This window comes from Phaenicophaeus curvirostris, chromosome 2, assembly GCF_032191515.1.
Source record: "Phaenicophaeus curvirostris isolate KB17595 chromosome 2, BPBGC_Pcur_1.0, whole genome shotgun sequence".
NCBI classification, from domain to species: Eukaryota; Metazoa; Chordata; class Aves; order Cuculiformes; family Cuculidae; genus Phaenicophaeus; species Phaenicophaeus curvirostris.
Window position 1 is genome coordinate 63,554,411 of NC_091393.1, and position 17,141 is coordinate 63,571,551.

The following is a 17,141-nucleotide window of genomic DNA, read 5'->3' on the forward strand; positions in this document are numbered from 1 at the left end:
GTCGTCCTTGTAAAATGTGAGTCATGCTGATTAAGCAAAACTTAAATGTCAAGAGAAAAACATTTTGAGGGAGTAGTCAAGATAGAACATAGCTGTGCAAGCATGATAAACCGCAGCCTCTGCTTATAAATGTAACCAATCATGAGCTAAGCTTTTGCAATATGTATGAGCTAATTAAACACTGTATAAAAGAAGCAACCGTAAATCAATAAACTGAGCTTTGATCACCAACCATAGTGTGTTCAACTCCCTCTGTCGCTCTCCAATTTCAACCCTACCAATATTCAAATTGTAGTGGAAAAGCCACAGAATAAGTACAAAAGGGAAAAAGATATAAAACTAGAGAAGAATGAGAATCAATTTGCAATACGTTTCAGCAGCTTGAATGGTTTTGCAATTTAAAAAATTATGATCTAACAGCACATGGTATTGCCAGAAAGTTTTCTGGGAATTTGCCTAGTAAATCCATGGTCTTAATAAAGCATGTCACACAAATACTGATTTTTTTTCTGCACATTGGCACAACTGTACATTTTATAAATCCTATACATACCAGAGTACTGGATGCAACATATTGGGGTTGGTTTGCAAGTCACAGACATCTCTTTCTCACATTTCACTGGAGGAGAACTTTCCAAAGGATATTCTCTATTTTTACTTCAAAGGAGGAAAAAAAGAGAAAAAGAGGGAAAGTATTGAGATATCTAAACCCACAGCATTTTCATTTCAGTTATCAAATATATGTGCTTTGGGAGCTATTCCAAACATTGTTACATAAATATTTCCTGGAAAAGTTATATTAAATCCAAATTAAGAGGTAGAATGAATTTTAAATTCATACTTAGATTCATACTTAAATTCATATTTAAATTAAGTGCTATGAATTAATGAGATCAAGAATTATCATGGACTTGCACGTAAAATCAAACTTCTTAAGTTGCATACCACTCTAATAAAAGTATTTAAAGAATGCAAACTCTACCCTGCTGTGACAATAAACAATATGAAAAATACCTCCATATGTAAAAATAAGGATTACATTAATCATCTATTTAACAAGACACTAAAGATACCTCACACAAAACAAAGTGCTAACTAGCTTAACTTATCACAAAATAGCACAAATCAATCTTGAAATTATCTGAAGTGCTCATCTAAAGATTTGCCCATGTGTGAAGGGATAACAAAAACTCAGTCTTGAGCTACTAGGTGTTTGAGAACCATTTTTTTTTTAAAAAAAAAAAAGAAAGAAAAATTAAGGCATTATTCATTCTTTACTTTTATGTTTGTATTATGTAGAACAAAGACTCCATATAACCTATATAAGAGAAAAAAAATGTGTATAATTAGCATGGATGTGCCGGCTGTAAAAAAAATATTTGTCCAGTCATGATGAATCCACTGGTCAAATTGTACCATTATGTGTAGTTTGTTTAAATCCACTAAAGTAAGTTTGCATCAGCTTAAGATAACATGGTTTTAGGCACATGACCTGAAGTCTGTTAAGTTTCACTGTGCCACATTCAGTTCTTTTTCTGACTAGAATTGCAGCTTAAGAGCACGTTGCAACTCAGACTCCAACCATATTTAGCACCTGTTATTCTTTCGAGCAATAAAAATCTAAGAAGCAGATGTGTCTGTTTTATTTTCTATTTAAGACCTACTCAAATTTAATTGGTAGTGATAACACAAATCACTTGTTTTAGTCATTTTATTGCAAATTTACAAAGACTTTTAGTTCCACTGATACTCCTAACCAAAAAGTCCCAATAAGAAAAGAACTACAAATGATCTTTCCAGCAGAACTGTATTTATCCTCATTGTAATTTATTCCTCCTCTAACAGAGCTGCCAGATTACCTACCGTTTACAACTGATCTTCCACTTTGATACCTTATTTTTCTTCAGGTTATTACTTGGAGAAAGCATGGTCATTCTATAAGAAAGCACACAGACTCTTCTATATGAAACATTACATGTTGCATGAGAGAAATAGTTCATTTCAAACGAAAAACAATCCTACTTCCTTCTTATGTCTATTAGTAATGTCATTAGGTGAGATAATGTACCCATTGAGGACAACATAAATTCCTAAAGATCTACTGCTCAAGTTTGCACTTAAGTTTTCTGTGAGTTGGATAACATACTCTGAAGGTCAAAATCCATTCATATAAAGTTCTTGGACTTCTTTCTGCAAGCTCAAGAAACGAGAATTTAATTACATGAAAAGGACAGGATGCCTAACATAGGTTTTGAAAGGAGTTGAACCAGAAGCTGTGAAAATTTTGGTTTACAACATATTTTTTTTGTTTTATATTATCATTTTTTTCCATGGGTCATGAGACTACATGGCTCTATTATGTGACAATATATCATAACTCGATAAAACAGACAGTATCTACTCACTGTGGTACTGCTGTATAACCCGACGATTTAATTTTATTATGGAAAACCAGTGGCTGATCTTTCACTGTGCTTTTCGCTCCTGTAGCAAAATAATTTAATTTTCATTAAAATGTTTTTTAACATCGTATTTTACAGTTAAGGTAGATACTTAGTCAAGCTAGCACAGTAGAAATAGTGTGTTATGAAACACATTTATGACCAATCAATCTAAAATAATGATGTTGAGGAAAGGAAAAAAATATGAACTCTTACACTGCATAACAACTATCTTCCAATAACATCAATGAGTAGAAACTTCTTTAAATGTTGAACTAACATGAATATTGTTCTGAGGAGCTTTTTTCATCATTCATAAACATGTTTTGTAGTTGCCTTTTATGCTTAGATTTACACATACCATCTATACTATTTTCACACCTTATTTTTGGAATATGAAATGAGTCTAAAGGTCATTAGCAAACTTGCTGGTGGGTGGGTACACATAAATGTTCGAGGTTTTACATGGCTTAAGTCGTTAACAGTGTCTGCATTCACACTGCTAAATAAGAACCCTGAATGGCAGCCTCCAGCTCAAAACTAAATATGAGCATTTCATATCAGCAGAAATAACCTAATTAAATGAATGGTCTAAAGGGGAAAACCGTGTTGATATTCCTACAGAAAAACTTTAGGTGCATGGGGAGCGGTGTCATGGGCACATTCCCAAAGCTGAGAATAGAAGTTCCTTCAACTCCCACCAGCTATCCTTTCTCTTTATGTAGCAATGAGGCAGAAAAATGTCCTTTCTGGGAAGCTACCACTTGCTATAAAAGACTGTAGGATTTTCTTACACCACTTAATCTACTTGAATGTGAGGTGCTAACAGGAGTAGTACAGGCATCAGTTCTGCCAGTACTGGAATTCTAGCAGAGAGTCTGGAATTCTAGCTAAAGCAATGTAGATGCACTTCTGCAATATCATACAATGCTAAAGATGCAGCCTTTGACATTCTAACAGGTCCAAAAAGGATAATCAGTAAAATAAAACCAGATTATTTTTACATGTATACAGCTACCAATGCTTTTATATCTTTCCTGAATAAATGGTGATGATGAAAAAATTATTTTGTAGGTATTTTGTGTACTTCGCTTTACCATTGCTAAGCAAAGAAGTTACAAGTGCTTGAACAGCAACTGGAAGTGATAAACAGATCTTTTTATTTCAAACAGTAGGGCATTGAGGCAAAAATTAATTTCTTCAACTTGCAGGTACTGATGAAAGACTATTCAGGATAATAAAATTAATTCAAACAGGTAACCAAAGTTGAGAAAAAATGAAAACTTATACAGAAAAATATATTACCTCCCGTGAAAAAAGGATGATTCATGAAAAATGTAAATATTCTACACTAACTTTTTTAACATCCACAGAAAGTTCTCAGAGAATTGTTTTTAAAAGAAGAATACCATATTACCATCATTTTCAATACAAATACACAGGTAGGAGATGAATTACTATGAAAAGTATAAAATTCTTCTTACTAAAATAAAAATGTCATGTAATATATATTTAAAATGGAAATAAACATTTTCATTTTATTAGTTACCAAACAGTTGTGAGTCAGTTACTCTTATTTAAATTATAATTCATTAATTCATTTCAAGGTTGGTTTATACCTACCAAGTTTTTTACTAGAAGTTTCTTTCATGTTTTTCTTTAAAGTTTTGCACAACGGAGAATTTGTCAATAAAGAACACCTAAGTTATAAAATTAAGCACAAAAATCAATCAATAAACAAAGCATGATATAAGGCAAAAGGTGTCAGAACTTCTTTTTAGGTATTTGCCTACATATGTCTATGTATATGTGTGATACCACTGCATTTTTCATAAATATAAATCAGGCTTAGTGCATTAGAGACCCAACAGCACAAACAAGCCTTGCCCCTTACTGTATTTGCAGACCATTGCATTTACATGCTAAACACCATTTCTGTGAATATTGACTAATTATTTTATTACAAAAACTGAAATCTGCACTTCAGTTTATACTGTAGGGTTTTTTCATTGAAAAAATGAAACCATTTTTTTCTGGAAAAAAGTGCTGCTGGAAATCATTTACAGGCATACGAAGAACAAGAAAACAGAACAGCATGGATTCACCAAGGAAGTTATGCTTGATCCACTTGATAAACTTCTATGATGAAATAAGTGGCTTGGTAGATGAGTGGAGAGCAGTGGACATTGTCTGCTTTGATGTCAGTAAGGCTTTCCACACTATCTCCCATAAGATCTTCACAGACAAGCTCACAACATATGGGCTGGATGAGCACACATTGAGGTGGGGTGAGAAACAGGTAAACAGTCAGGACTAGACAGTGATGATGAGTGGCAAAAAGTTTAGTTGGTGGCCAGTAGTTAGTGGAGTACCCCAGGATAAATGCTGGGTCCAACTCCATTTGACATCTACACTAACAACACAGATGATCCAGTGGGTCTCTTCCAACCTGGTTATTCTATGATTCTATGAAGGACCAGAGTTTAGCCTTACCATAGCTGCTGATGACGCAAAACTGAGAGGGGTGTTCGATACACCAGAGGGTTGAACTGCCATCCAGACATGAACAGTCTGGAGAAATGGGCTGTCAGAAACCTCATGAAGTTCAATAAGGGGAAGTGCAAAGTCCTGCACCTAAAGAGAAACAACCCCACGCACCAGCATAAAATTGTAGAAAAGACAGAGCCAGGCTCTGCACCCAGTTCCCAGTGAAAAGACAAGAAGTAATTGGCAAAAACTGAAATACAGGAGATTCTGCCTGAACACCAGGAAAAACTTTTTTCCTTGAGGATGACTGAGTACTGGCATGGGTTGCACAAGGAAGGTGTGGAGACTCCCTCCTTGGAGATACTCATAAACTGTTCAGACATGGTGCTGGGCAACTGGCTTTAGGTGACCCTGCCTGAGCTGAGCAGTTAGACATGATGACCTGCAGAGGTGCCTTACAACTTCAATCATTCTGTGATTTCTCCCACTTGATAAAAGTAAAGCATGACAGGAAAACAAGAAAAATAAAACCATGTCAACAAACAGCACTGTACAAAACCATTTGATGTGCTTCAGTGTCAGGAAAACAAATGCATAATTCAACTCAGAGGGAAAAAAAAAGTTTAAAGTTATCCTGCACCTGGCAATAACCGATAGACTGTTCGCATTTCCACACTGGAGAAAGTCACTCTGCTGAGTTCTCACCAATGCAGCAAGGTTAACTTCCAACACAGCAATCATATCTTCAAACATCGAGGTGATCAAGCATAAAATCTGCAGCAATTAAACCATAACACTTCATTTACTTCAAAATTTAAGCTCTATCACTGAAGCATTTGTAATGGAAAACGAAATCACTGTCATTCATGAAAATTAGTAAAAAATATCCATGAGTTTAGCCTTGCAGACCATTAAACAGTAAAAACTTCTGTCCTTCAAAAATATGCTTATGTTGCATAATTATGTGTTTTAACAGACTTGCACACCTAACAGTCACACAAAATTCAATACTTTCTACAATGGAGTTATTTCTGAAGTAAGCATTGTGAGAAAAGAAGCAACCGTGGAAGAAAGACTGGTCTCAGAGACACGCTGAGAACATGCTAGGAACTGAATTTAAAACAAAACCTTCTTTGAAACAAAGCACTCCTATATTAGGTATGCAGAAAGGCCTAGATTTATCTCAGTTCTGTAAAAAAACTGTAATATCAAAAATGGAGTATACAAACAAGAATGCCTTTCATGTCTTCAAAAGCACTTTTAGTGACTTCCCACAGAATTTTTCTCACAGCTGCAAGAGCTTTCACAGATTTCTTGGAAATCATTTGTTTGAGAAACAAAGCGTAACAATGTTTATAACTTTTTTTTTCCTAAAAGATTGCTTCTGCTCCTCTAATGGTCATTCTTGGCTTTCAAGCTACACACCAAATACTATAAAAAACAATTCGCCTTTTGCTTATTCATAATTTTGCATAGTATATGAATTGTGAGAGCTTTAAAACTAACCAGCTATTTAAATTAGTAGATTCCATAAAGAAGAATCAGTCCTCTTCAAAGAAACTACTGTGTAATTCACATAAAACAAAACAAATGTTTACATTAATCTGTAAGTAAATGGAAATGTAAACATTCATTAAATCAACGTCTACTGTATACTCACCTTTCCATTAACTGCATGCCTTGTTAATGCACACGATCCAGCAAACCGAATGCTGAGGTCACTGTAATCTTTACCAAAAAGAACATAGTGTTCTAAAATTATTTTGCATTTTGAAAGAAAAAACTATCACTAAGACAGAAAAAAAATATTACTCATACTAATTTGACACCATCATAATCTACTGTCTTCAGTGCATATCCTTCTAGCTTACCCCCTCATTGTGAAGTAGGAGCAGAATAAAATTCCTTGGATTTAACATCCATAAACTACAAAATCAGATAAAAATTCATTGCTAGCCATTACAGAAATCTAGTGCTGACACATATTCTGAGACAAGTCAGTAATGCCAGAAAAACATACAGAAATTAATTAGAAAGAAATATTGTTTTAAAAAACACTTAGTTTCCACCCTAGTCTGCTATTTCACAAACTAATTCTTATACTGTTTATATCAAATAACAAAGGAAAGCAATCACTTCATGGTATAGCCAGATATTTTAGAATCATACCTTTGTAAGATAAAAAAGCTTCTAATTCAAAGTTTGCCATATTAATTATTAACAAGCCAATAGAGCTTCCTATCCAAAAATAGCTAGTATTCAGGGCAGAAGATCTATTAAAAAAAAGAGAAAAAAATTATTCCGATAGTTGAAAGGGTAAATAGTCCTTAGACCTACAATGCCAGGCACTACAAGGTGGATATTGGAAAGCAATGCTATAACAATTCAGAAAATTATTACAAATAACCCATTACGATGGCAACCATTTAAAAAAACGGCATTGAAAAAGAAATGAGACTGAATTTCAGAAAAAGTTCAAAAGCAAATGTAAAAAATATTACAGAAAACGTGCTTTATACAAGATGCAAACTCTTTTATCCAGAAGTGTAGAGAACTTGTTCATGAGCTATAACTGGCTATGCAAGGAGGGAAATTGATAGCGGTTGGCTCTAAACCATCAGTATAGAAAAACATACTAAGAGCCAATAATAGTACATGAAGTTAATTCAGATCAGAAGTTAAATGGAATGAATCAGGTGCTGGAACAATTTAACTAGGGGCATAGCGGATTCTTCATCTCTGGAAAACTATCCATCTTTAAAGTTGTCCTGTAGTTCAAATCAAACCTACAGTTTTGATGAAGACAAAGTTTTGACGATTTGAGAGTGGTATTATACAAACAATAAAACTGACTGTAATAATTCATATTATGGTCTTAGCGTTCTAACATTCCATTAAGGTGTATCTGAGATGTACATCTTAAAAATTAGTACTTCCTTCCTCTCAGTTGTAGCTCATCTGAAAATGTAGGCATCATGAAAATAACTATTTGTTAATAATTACTTCAATTTCACATAAGGACAAACAAAACTGCCTAAGATTGCTGGGTATTTTTCTTGCCTTTTTATCAAAAAATGTTTATATATCTAACTATACAATCCACCACAGGGCAAAGGATGAATGAAGTGTTTCCTAAAGTGTGGTTGAAAAATTTATGAAAATTACAATCATAACTAACAACAAAATCAAGTCGTTCAAAGTATCTGGCAGTATGCTGAACAGATTCCTGGGTATCTGATAATATGGTTAAAATTCTTTTCAGGAAAGAAACGCAATATAAGTATTAATTTAGGCATCTCTCCTTCACACGGCCTACCAATTCCATGAGAAGGAGTAAAAGCATCACGCTTTGAAATGTCTTTCTCTCTGACAGAAGTCTGACTAGAACAGGCCATGTAGTTCACAAGTTATTTAAATTTAGAAGGCCATCTGATACAGGCAAACAGTGGTTGTATCAAACTGATTTCCTTAGGAAAGCAAATTAAAAATAACTCGGGCTTTTTAAATTTAATTTGATTCTTAACTATTTGTTTTAATTTATCTTCCCTCATCAACTAGTATCAACAGACGCTAAAATGGACATTCCCATTGCCATCTTTAAAAAATTATTTCTCTGATAGAAGTCAATTTTAACTTTGTATCAGTTTGTGTATATCATCTGGTTAATAGAAGGCCACAGAAACTTGTACTAAACACATTCTCTAATTCTCCTGTTCAGTTTTTTTAAAAATAGTACATAGCAGTGAAAACAATCCCAGAACAAATAGGAAAACCTAGGAAAAGATTCCAGCCAAACACTTGGTGGTAATTTAAAGGACTTACATCTCTTCTTCATTATAGGAACATACTAAAAAGTCACAGGGTTCAATTAAGAGGACAGGCAATGATATTTCCACTGATCCTTCCGGTCTCACGTGGTTTGTTTTGCAAAGCTTGGAAATATTTTGCTCTTCACCTAAGAAAGACAATCAGCAATACTAACAAGGGAAACAGACAGGATTTAAGGGAGAATTAAAGTAGTAAAGTAGCAAAAACTAAGACCACACTCCAGAATTTTCTGTTTCAAGAGCCAAAAAGGCACCCCTCTTGAAATACCTTTCCTAATTACGATGTTATTTTTAGCACCATCTTCTTTCAAATACCTAGATATAAAACCCAAAGAGCCTGCTTAAAGACTTTGGGCAGAATTTAGGTATGCTCAGCTCAAAAAGTGACTCTAAAAGCCATATTCCAACAACCTTTAAATACGCTGGTTGTCTTTCCACTTAGTCTGAAAATTCCTTTGATGCTAAAGTTACAACGTAATCTAAAACCAAGATGTAAAGCCATCTCAGTTTCATCTTCCCAAGGAGTCTCCAATCCATTATGCATGTGAGGTTCACACTTCAGAACTACTAGCACTGAATTCAGCATTAGGCATAGACACTACATCACTCTCTAAAAATCCAAAGATGAAATTGACCTCCAAATATTTAAAAGAATAACAAGAAATGTAGCAGTCTTTCTTATTAGGTAAGGACTTTAGGATTTTAAAGCTGCACCACCAGGCAGCTAAAAATACAACAGTCACTGAAGCCAGAAAAGGAACAAGCAGAGAAAAACCAAATCTCCCTCTCCCTAAAGAAAGCTCCCTCTTACTTGCCTTTAGGGCAAGTTGAGGCGGACCTCAACTCACTTCTGCTGGCATGCATGTAGCCTGATTGCCTCATTTGGGAACACGGAATCACCTTACTGAGGTTACTAAGTGCAGCCTTCAAAGACTTACAAGCAGTCTGTGTTATACCACTAGAAACAACACAGCCAGAGAAATACCATATCGTAGAGGCACTGATATGAATTAAATAAATAAATAAAATAATTTAAAAAAAAAAATTAAAATGAGAGAGATTCTTAGAAGCTTCAAAGGTAACTAAAAAATGGTACCTCACTTAGACAATGGATAAACTTTGAGGCACTGATTCTGTTCTCACTGAAGCCTTGGGCAATGAACTCAATGAAACCCAAATACTTGATAGTTTGCATCATGCTATGTCTTACAACCAGATATGTAACAGACATATATGCACAATTCTTTCCATATATGCCAATACATATGCTTCACATCAGCTTCAAAAAAAATTCCATGTCACAGTCTGAGACTCATAACTTTATCACTTATAATAAATACCCACACACTCAGTAGCCAATAACAACCAGAACAGACCATATACAGAATTCTAGTATTGTGCTACCTATTTCTTTTCTAGACTTCCACACTCTATTACAGAATTTCTCTTGCTTTTTCTTTAAGTCGATACGTGCCACGAAACGGTAATTATGATCACTGATTAAACTGAAGATCCAAAGCTGCAAAAAAATAAAAAGCAATTGCAATAACATTTTGACACTAAACATGAGTACAAGCTAAACGTCCACTATTTAAAACTGTTGATGTAACTAATGAATTTTTGTACCTAGAATCTCATCTTGGACCAAAAATTCAATTACAGGATTGAATTATATATCATATAATCACAATATATTCAATATTACTTAAAGCAGCCATTATTAGTTTGAACTACACATCCAATTCCCACACATTTATGTCTTTGAAAAAACCTCCTCCGTTTGCCACACTTAAAAAAACTGTTTGCCACAGTTAAAAATTACAGGTAACCCGCATATAATTGCTCATTGAGTCATGTACATGAATTTCACTTAAATCTGTCTATTTTTGGTCACCACTATAAGTAAATCTTTAGTTTTCTTCACAATTCACTGAATAGTAACACTGAAGGAAAACGATAGGAAAATCTCATGTTCTTAACATTAAATTAAAGAGGGGGTGAAATAGATGTTCACATTTATCACATTTTGATTAGAATTCCAAGATACTGAAACCCGAATCTCTTCCATTTATTCTCACGTGTCTCATTCCTTGGCCCAAATAAGAGAATCCTTTTTTTCACCTTTTTCTATTAAAACAGATATATTTATAGCTACTCAGTGTACTCCTTATGTAATAACTGATTATGTTCTTAAAAACTTTCCTGCTTTTCAGGGAAGTTTCCATTTTGCAGTAGAGGTCTCATAGTTTGAACTGTTGTTCAAACATGTATGAAGATTGTGAAGCATTATTTCAGGCAGATACATTAATAATAGTAGACTGTTTTGACATAGGGATTAAGTTTAGTGCGTAACACTTACCTGTCCCTCAGCACATCCAGTGATAATCTGTTTATTTTCTTCATCAATCAGCAGACTTAGCAAAGGACATGCTGTTTCAAAAAAAGATAGAATTATTTCCAGAGTAGACAAAAATTAGATATTTAATTAAAATATATGATTCCAAATTGAATCCTCCTGTTCATAAATATGGCTGATAAAGTCCCTTACTGCAATTGTTATGGTGGCACTATGCTTTGTGGCTTAACCTCTGTGTTGCTAAGGGCTTTCCATTGGCAGGTCCATGGCCTGCCTTTCACCCAAGCTGCCACGGCAGTGTTTTTCAGCACCCTTTACTCACATTGCTAAAGCAGCATTTTTCAGCACCCTTGCACTCAAACTGCAGTGGCATGGTTTTCAGAGCCCCTGTGGCAGTAGTTTTTGCTTGTTGTTTCCGTGCTGTTGTTCTCATGGCCTTGCACTTGCAAACCCTGGTATTGCAATTAAGTCAGGTTTTCATGGGAAGCAATTGCTGCAGGCAGCCAAGGGGGAATTACACCTTCTTCCTCTCCTTTCTTACCACATGGTTTTAGCTTTCAGTTCACATGAAGCCATCCAATAACATCTATGTACAAAGCTTTACAAACCAATCTCCATGCAGCTCGTGCCCCCAGAGTGTGCTCCAGTCACCAGTAAGAGCACGACAAGCAGGAACAACCAACAAGGAGTTTAAGTAGGTCCTTTATGGCTCCTACTGGAAAGCTCCTATTGATGGAGGGATCCCTGCTGCACTGGAGACAACATTTGCCCTCCTCCTCTTCTATCCTTTTGCTCTCATCTTCCCATAAAAGTAATTTTCACCTTTAAAGTCAATATATGTAAACAGCTACAGACACTGCTAATAAATCTACACTTTGTATACTTAAAGTATTTTCTTCCATGTCATACACAAGACTTGAAAGAAAACAGGCACATAGTACTCAGGCAATGGAACTGTATGTACAAAAATGAGAGATATGCATATCTCATTAAACAGCAACAGTTAGAACACCCATAAACAAAAAGAGCTGTTTATGAAACTACACTAAAACTATCTACCCAGAAGCACACTTTAAAGGAAAATATATTTATTACTGGCTTTAAAGGATAATATGTTTACTACTACCTAGTTTACTAGAAATTTCTCACTAAAACTACTAAATATTTCTATAATAATTTAATATTATTGTTTAGAGAGAGGATTTGTTTGCTATGAAAAAGTATACATAAGCAAGACAACTCACCTGTTAGCACTCCTGACTGATATATTAACTGGCCAGTAGAATAGTCCCATACCTTTGGAAAAAAGAAAAAATAGTAAAGATGGGCATCTACTTAGATCTTTAAGGAAGACACACACTTTAATGGCCATAATGTGGAGAAATGTAGCCATTGAAAGTGATGCAATACAGTAAGAATTATTTTCAGCATTTTTTTCTAACTTTGTAGGGTTTTGTTTAATGTATAAATATGCAGAGCGAAAAAAGTGAAACTCAACTGGTATGGATACACAAAGTACTTAAAAGTAATTATTATAATCTTTGCTTAGGCTGATCTCTGAGTTACCTAAGCTAAATTAATGAAAAGGCTTGACTGAATTGGTTCTAGATTTCACAGAGAGAGTTTGCATAATTTCTCCATATTTGCACTGGTCCCTGGGATAAGAGGTCATTATTAATGACAATTTTACTTACTATGATTACCCACATATAAGTCAAATTTAATTATTAATAAGACTGTTTCTAAGTGAGGCATCCTATGCTTAATAGTTGATTAGGAAAGCTAAATAATGTTTTTATTTATATATATTTATTTATATTATTATATTATTTATATATTAAACACTTTTTTCCTCTCATGTTGTTACTTCAATGAGCCCTTCTCTTCACAAATACTTCCACTACATTTACTGTAGCTATCACAGATGGGATTTAAAAAATTAGAACCAGACTGTCGCTGCTTTCTGAACACGGTTGTGAGGCTTTTTTTAGCTCCCAAGCTTTTCTCTTTGTTCACATTCTCTCTGAATGTAAACATCAGTCTGTGAAAAGTTGTTTCCTAAGACCTTGTTTCACAAATGTATGTGAAGAGATTCTCATCTATTTCACCACTCCTTTAGCCAAGTAAAAAGGCTAGGAGAGCATGAGGTTTCAGACACTGCAAGTCCTGCAATCACAGGAGCCAACTGTCATAGAATACTCTCAGAAAATTACCCCTGACCTGCAGAATCAGGCAGAGAAAGTAAAACTTGAAGACTTACCTACTAAATTATTTGAGAGACTTGCAAAATATTTTCATTTGATTGTCATTTTATTCCCAACATTTAATGAGGTTAAAAAAAAAAAAAACAGCCCAAACTTATTCATTAGGATTTTGCATGATTTATCAAGTCATAATGTATCAAGCCTTCATTAAATTAATTTGAGGAAGGATATAGACCTTTTCCTTCAGTCATTTTTATTTTGATTTAATTTCTTAAATCAACATAAAATAAATAAGAAACAACAGAAAGTCAGAATTATTAATATTTGCTAATATTCCAATTCAATCTTAGTACATAAAAAGCAAACTTAAGGGAAAAAAATCAATATTAAATATAGAAACTTTAATTTTATATTAGCTTGTAGAATCAGATGTTTACAATCATATAGACAACAACTGGTAGCATACTAAATTGTATCTAGTTAAGGTTAAGGTATCCACCCAAGTATCTCCTGGAATATATACCCCAGTTCACTCAGGTTCCTTGTTTCCCCTTACTGTCTAACTTGTCTACAATTGTCATCATGTACAGCAGCAGCAGTCCATGGTGACATCACATAAAATGTTGCCTGGCAAAAAATCCTACCAGTATGCAACAACCCAGCCATTGCATACAATAACCCAACCTAATATTCTCAAAAGGGAAATTTCCAATTAATGTCAGCAGACTCAAAGTGAAATGCTTTCAATGAATTCAGCATACAGCAACACCTGAGTTACAGACAAACTGATCAAAATATTTTATTTCTGTTCACAAGATTATAATAATGACCAGTTAACACTTTGCTGTAGAAAGTTTTGAATATATAAAACCTGCATAGTTCTTTTTTAAAAGTAATGAGTTTTTACAATAATTTCTCAAGCAACTCTAGGAACAATGTCCTGATCTCTAAAGAGCTAAAGATGATTTTTGCTGAATCTTCAGAAAATATTTAAAGAGGTAAAACGAATGATGCCCATATTCACTAAACAATATTTTTAAAAGTGCAGCTCTACAATTTCCTTGCCTTAAAGGTTCTGTCTTCTGACACTGATATAAGCATACTTTTCTCCTGTGTGCAAAACTCAGCAGCAGTCACTGGAGCAAGGTGGCCATTCAGTTCAGCCAGTACAGCTTCTTTCTGTGATTAGCCAAGTCAAAATAAAAATAGAATAGATTTCAAACCAAAAATTAAAATTAGTTAAATGTTTTAATAATTAATATCTGTTGATAAAAATTGTCAGATTGGGTTTCAAAATACTATTGCAACAAGATTCTTCTTACTGGAACTGCAGGCCTGTATATCATCCTGCTGGCATAATCACTACACATTACATTTATTTCTTCAGAATTAATGATATAGGAGTAAGTTTTCAGATGCCCTCAGAATGTTTTCTTCTTCTAAGTTGTTGGTATATTATTTCACTTCAACTTTTTTAATCTAATTTTCTATGCAGTGTATGATGCATTATCAAGTATCAGTTTGCCCTTATTTTCACCTATACGATAAAAAACAATGCTTTTGCCTAATCATTCTGACATTTCTGTGTCATGATTTTATTTGAAAGTGAATAAATTAAAGAAATACTAGCACCATGGCTACAAAGAATGATACCTCACCTTTGCACTTAACATGTAGATCTGGTTTCCAGCACATACTGCTACTTGTTGATCGTCCGGACTAAATCTTACATGAAGCACCATTCCCAAAAGAGTTCCTATAACAGTTCCTCGAGGTGTTAACCCTGCAGCAATTTTATTGTTATTGAGTCTCAATGAAATGTAAAACTATGATGCAGTGAGATTCTTAGAAACTTTGCAAAGCAGTTATCTAACCACAGAACTATCCCAGTTTCTATCAGGAAGATACACAGAAGTTTAATTCTACCAGGCTATTGGAAAGCAAAGCACAGAACTATGCGCCAGCAGGATTCCTCCATCTGCCTGGCTGTCTAGACATGATCCAGTACTCTTTGAGACACTAGCAATCAGTGTGCCCATCAAATCATACTTCCATTGAAGACTGACAGGGACAGGATTTTTCAAGTAGGGTGATGTACCCAAGGAACCCAGTGCCACATTCATTTTGGAGGCAAGAAAACCCGACTAAAGCCCAGCAATATAGGGATTTGAAAAATGCTTCTTCCAGGAGAACATCCCACTCACTCAGCCATGAAGTAAGGGGTATTTTCCTGCTCTTGGTTTTAATTCTTCTGTGGGAAAGGCATAAAGGGGAAGTACACCACTAAATATAATTATAAATTCAAATTATAAGACTAGCTTTGAGAACAGGCTCTTGCTTCACATTCTCATTCTGATCACCTCACCAGTTCAAGCAGGCTGGTTTCTGCAGATCGCTGTTTTACAATGCTACCTTTAACTATGTAAGGAGACTTTTGATTTCTCGTTAAATTTTAGGGTTTCATAGGCAATATATTAACCAGGATACAGGCAAAACAAGTTTAGGTGTCCTATCCTAGTCTTTATCCTTGATGCTGTGGACTGCTTCTGCAATTGATTAGCCTGTCAAAATGGACCAGGATGGAGAGAGGGATCACACAATGAACTCAACTACTTAGACATAATTGATAAACTATGGTCAGAGAAAACATTTCAAGACTGTGCAGAGCATAGTTTGGGGAGAGAAAGATTATACAGCATCTGCTGAAGAGCCTATGGACAGAGAGAAAAAGAGAAAGAAAAAAATCTGGCACCAGAGAATCTGGCTTTCAGATGTCTTTGTATTAAAACTACACATACTTTTTATAGGTCTGCTACCAACTGTCTAATTTCCATGTTTGGTTCCTCCAAATCCATAGTCCCATTTTATGCCCACTCCTTGAAGCATTCTTTGATTGTCTATGTTACTCTTAAACGGATTAAAATGTAATAATGACATTTATTATAAAAATACTTCAAATGTTCACTTTTCTTTACAACATTAATTTTCATAACATGTAGAATTGCAAATTCAGCATGGAGCAGAGTACGAGAGACAATTCCCACATATTAAATCATAAGCAAATCTCAGATAACAAGGAGGAAACTTTAATAGTGCTGCACAATGCCATATAACTCTTAATATTGGCACCAAAGAACGACTGTAATATCCCTCAACTGTCATGCCATAACAATATCTTTTGGACAGAGTGTCACTGGGACTCCACTGAGTTGTGACTCTAGGGGTCTTGCTCCCTTTCTTTCTCTTTCATTATTCGTCTACTTTCCAGTTGATATAAGCTTGAAGAGGGGTTAACACTGCTCACTATAATCTAACTCTACTGGTTGAGGCTCCAAAGTAAGATGGTCAGGATACTAGAATTTCTGCTTTCTTTGTGTTACATCACCATAACTCTCCTTCATTCATGCACTCTCCACCCAAATCAGATACTCACATTGCTCACTCGTACACATGACAACAGAGGCAGAAGAAGGGGCAGGACCAGACAAAACAGGATGTAAAACACTAGTTCTACAGATATTCCAGAAAGGGTAGCACTTGGGTTTTTTGGCATGGCAAAAACATGCAGTGCTACTATAATTTAAAATTTGTCTGTCCCTTTCATTCTGCAGTGGTCGAACTTCCCTGCCTTTCCCAGATGGGCACGAGGGAGCCTGTCCCTCCCTAACCTGGGATCTTCTGGGAAGGTAAGATGACCAGACTGGCTAGAATACTTCCCTGATTCGGCTTGGCATTGCCAAAAAAGGGCAACAGAGAAATAAAGGACTATTTATCATCACTGTTAGGGCTGCTAAATCTGAGTGGCTAATTGCACACTACTCAGAAA

The 17,141-nt window shown here is 34.9% G+C and overlaps 1 protein-coding gene across 1 annotated transcript in view; it reads right to left on the bottom strand.

Annotated features, from left to right (window-relative positions):
• WDR27 (WD repeat domain 27) overlaps nt 1-17,141 on the bottom strand; it is a 108,210-nt gene that overhangs the window by 89,066 nt on the left and 2,003 nt on the right. Inside the window, exons 3-14 of the mRNA XM_069852291.1 lie at nt 14,974-15,098; nt 12,356-12,407; nt 11,115-11,185; nt 10,160-10,274; nt 8,751-8,883; nt 7,098-7,201; nt 6,589-6,656; nt 5,569-5,702; nt 4,065-4,141; nt 2,406-2,484; nt 1,864-1,935; nt 554-657 (exon numbers count right to left, since the gene is read on the bottom strand). Of these exons, the coding sequence (XP_069708392.1) occupies nt 554-657; nt 1,864-1,935; nt 2,406-2,484; nt 4,065-4,141; nt 5,569-5,702; nt 6,589-6,656; nt 7,098-7,201; nt 8,751-8,883; nt 10,160-10,274; nt 11,115-11,185; nt 12,356-12,407; nt 14,974-15,098 (1,134 nt within the window). The remainder of the gene's footprint in view (nt 1-553; nt 658-1,863; nt 1,936-2,405; nt 2,485-4,064; nt 4,142-5,568; nt 5,703-6,588; nt 6,657-7,097; nt 7,202-8,750; nt 8,884-10,159; nt 10,275-11,114; nt 11,186-12,355; nt 12,408-14,973; nt 15,099-17,141) is intronic.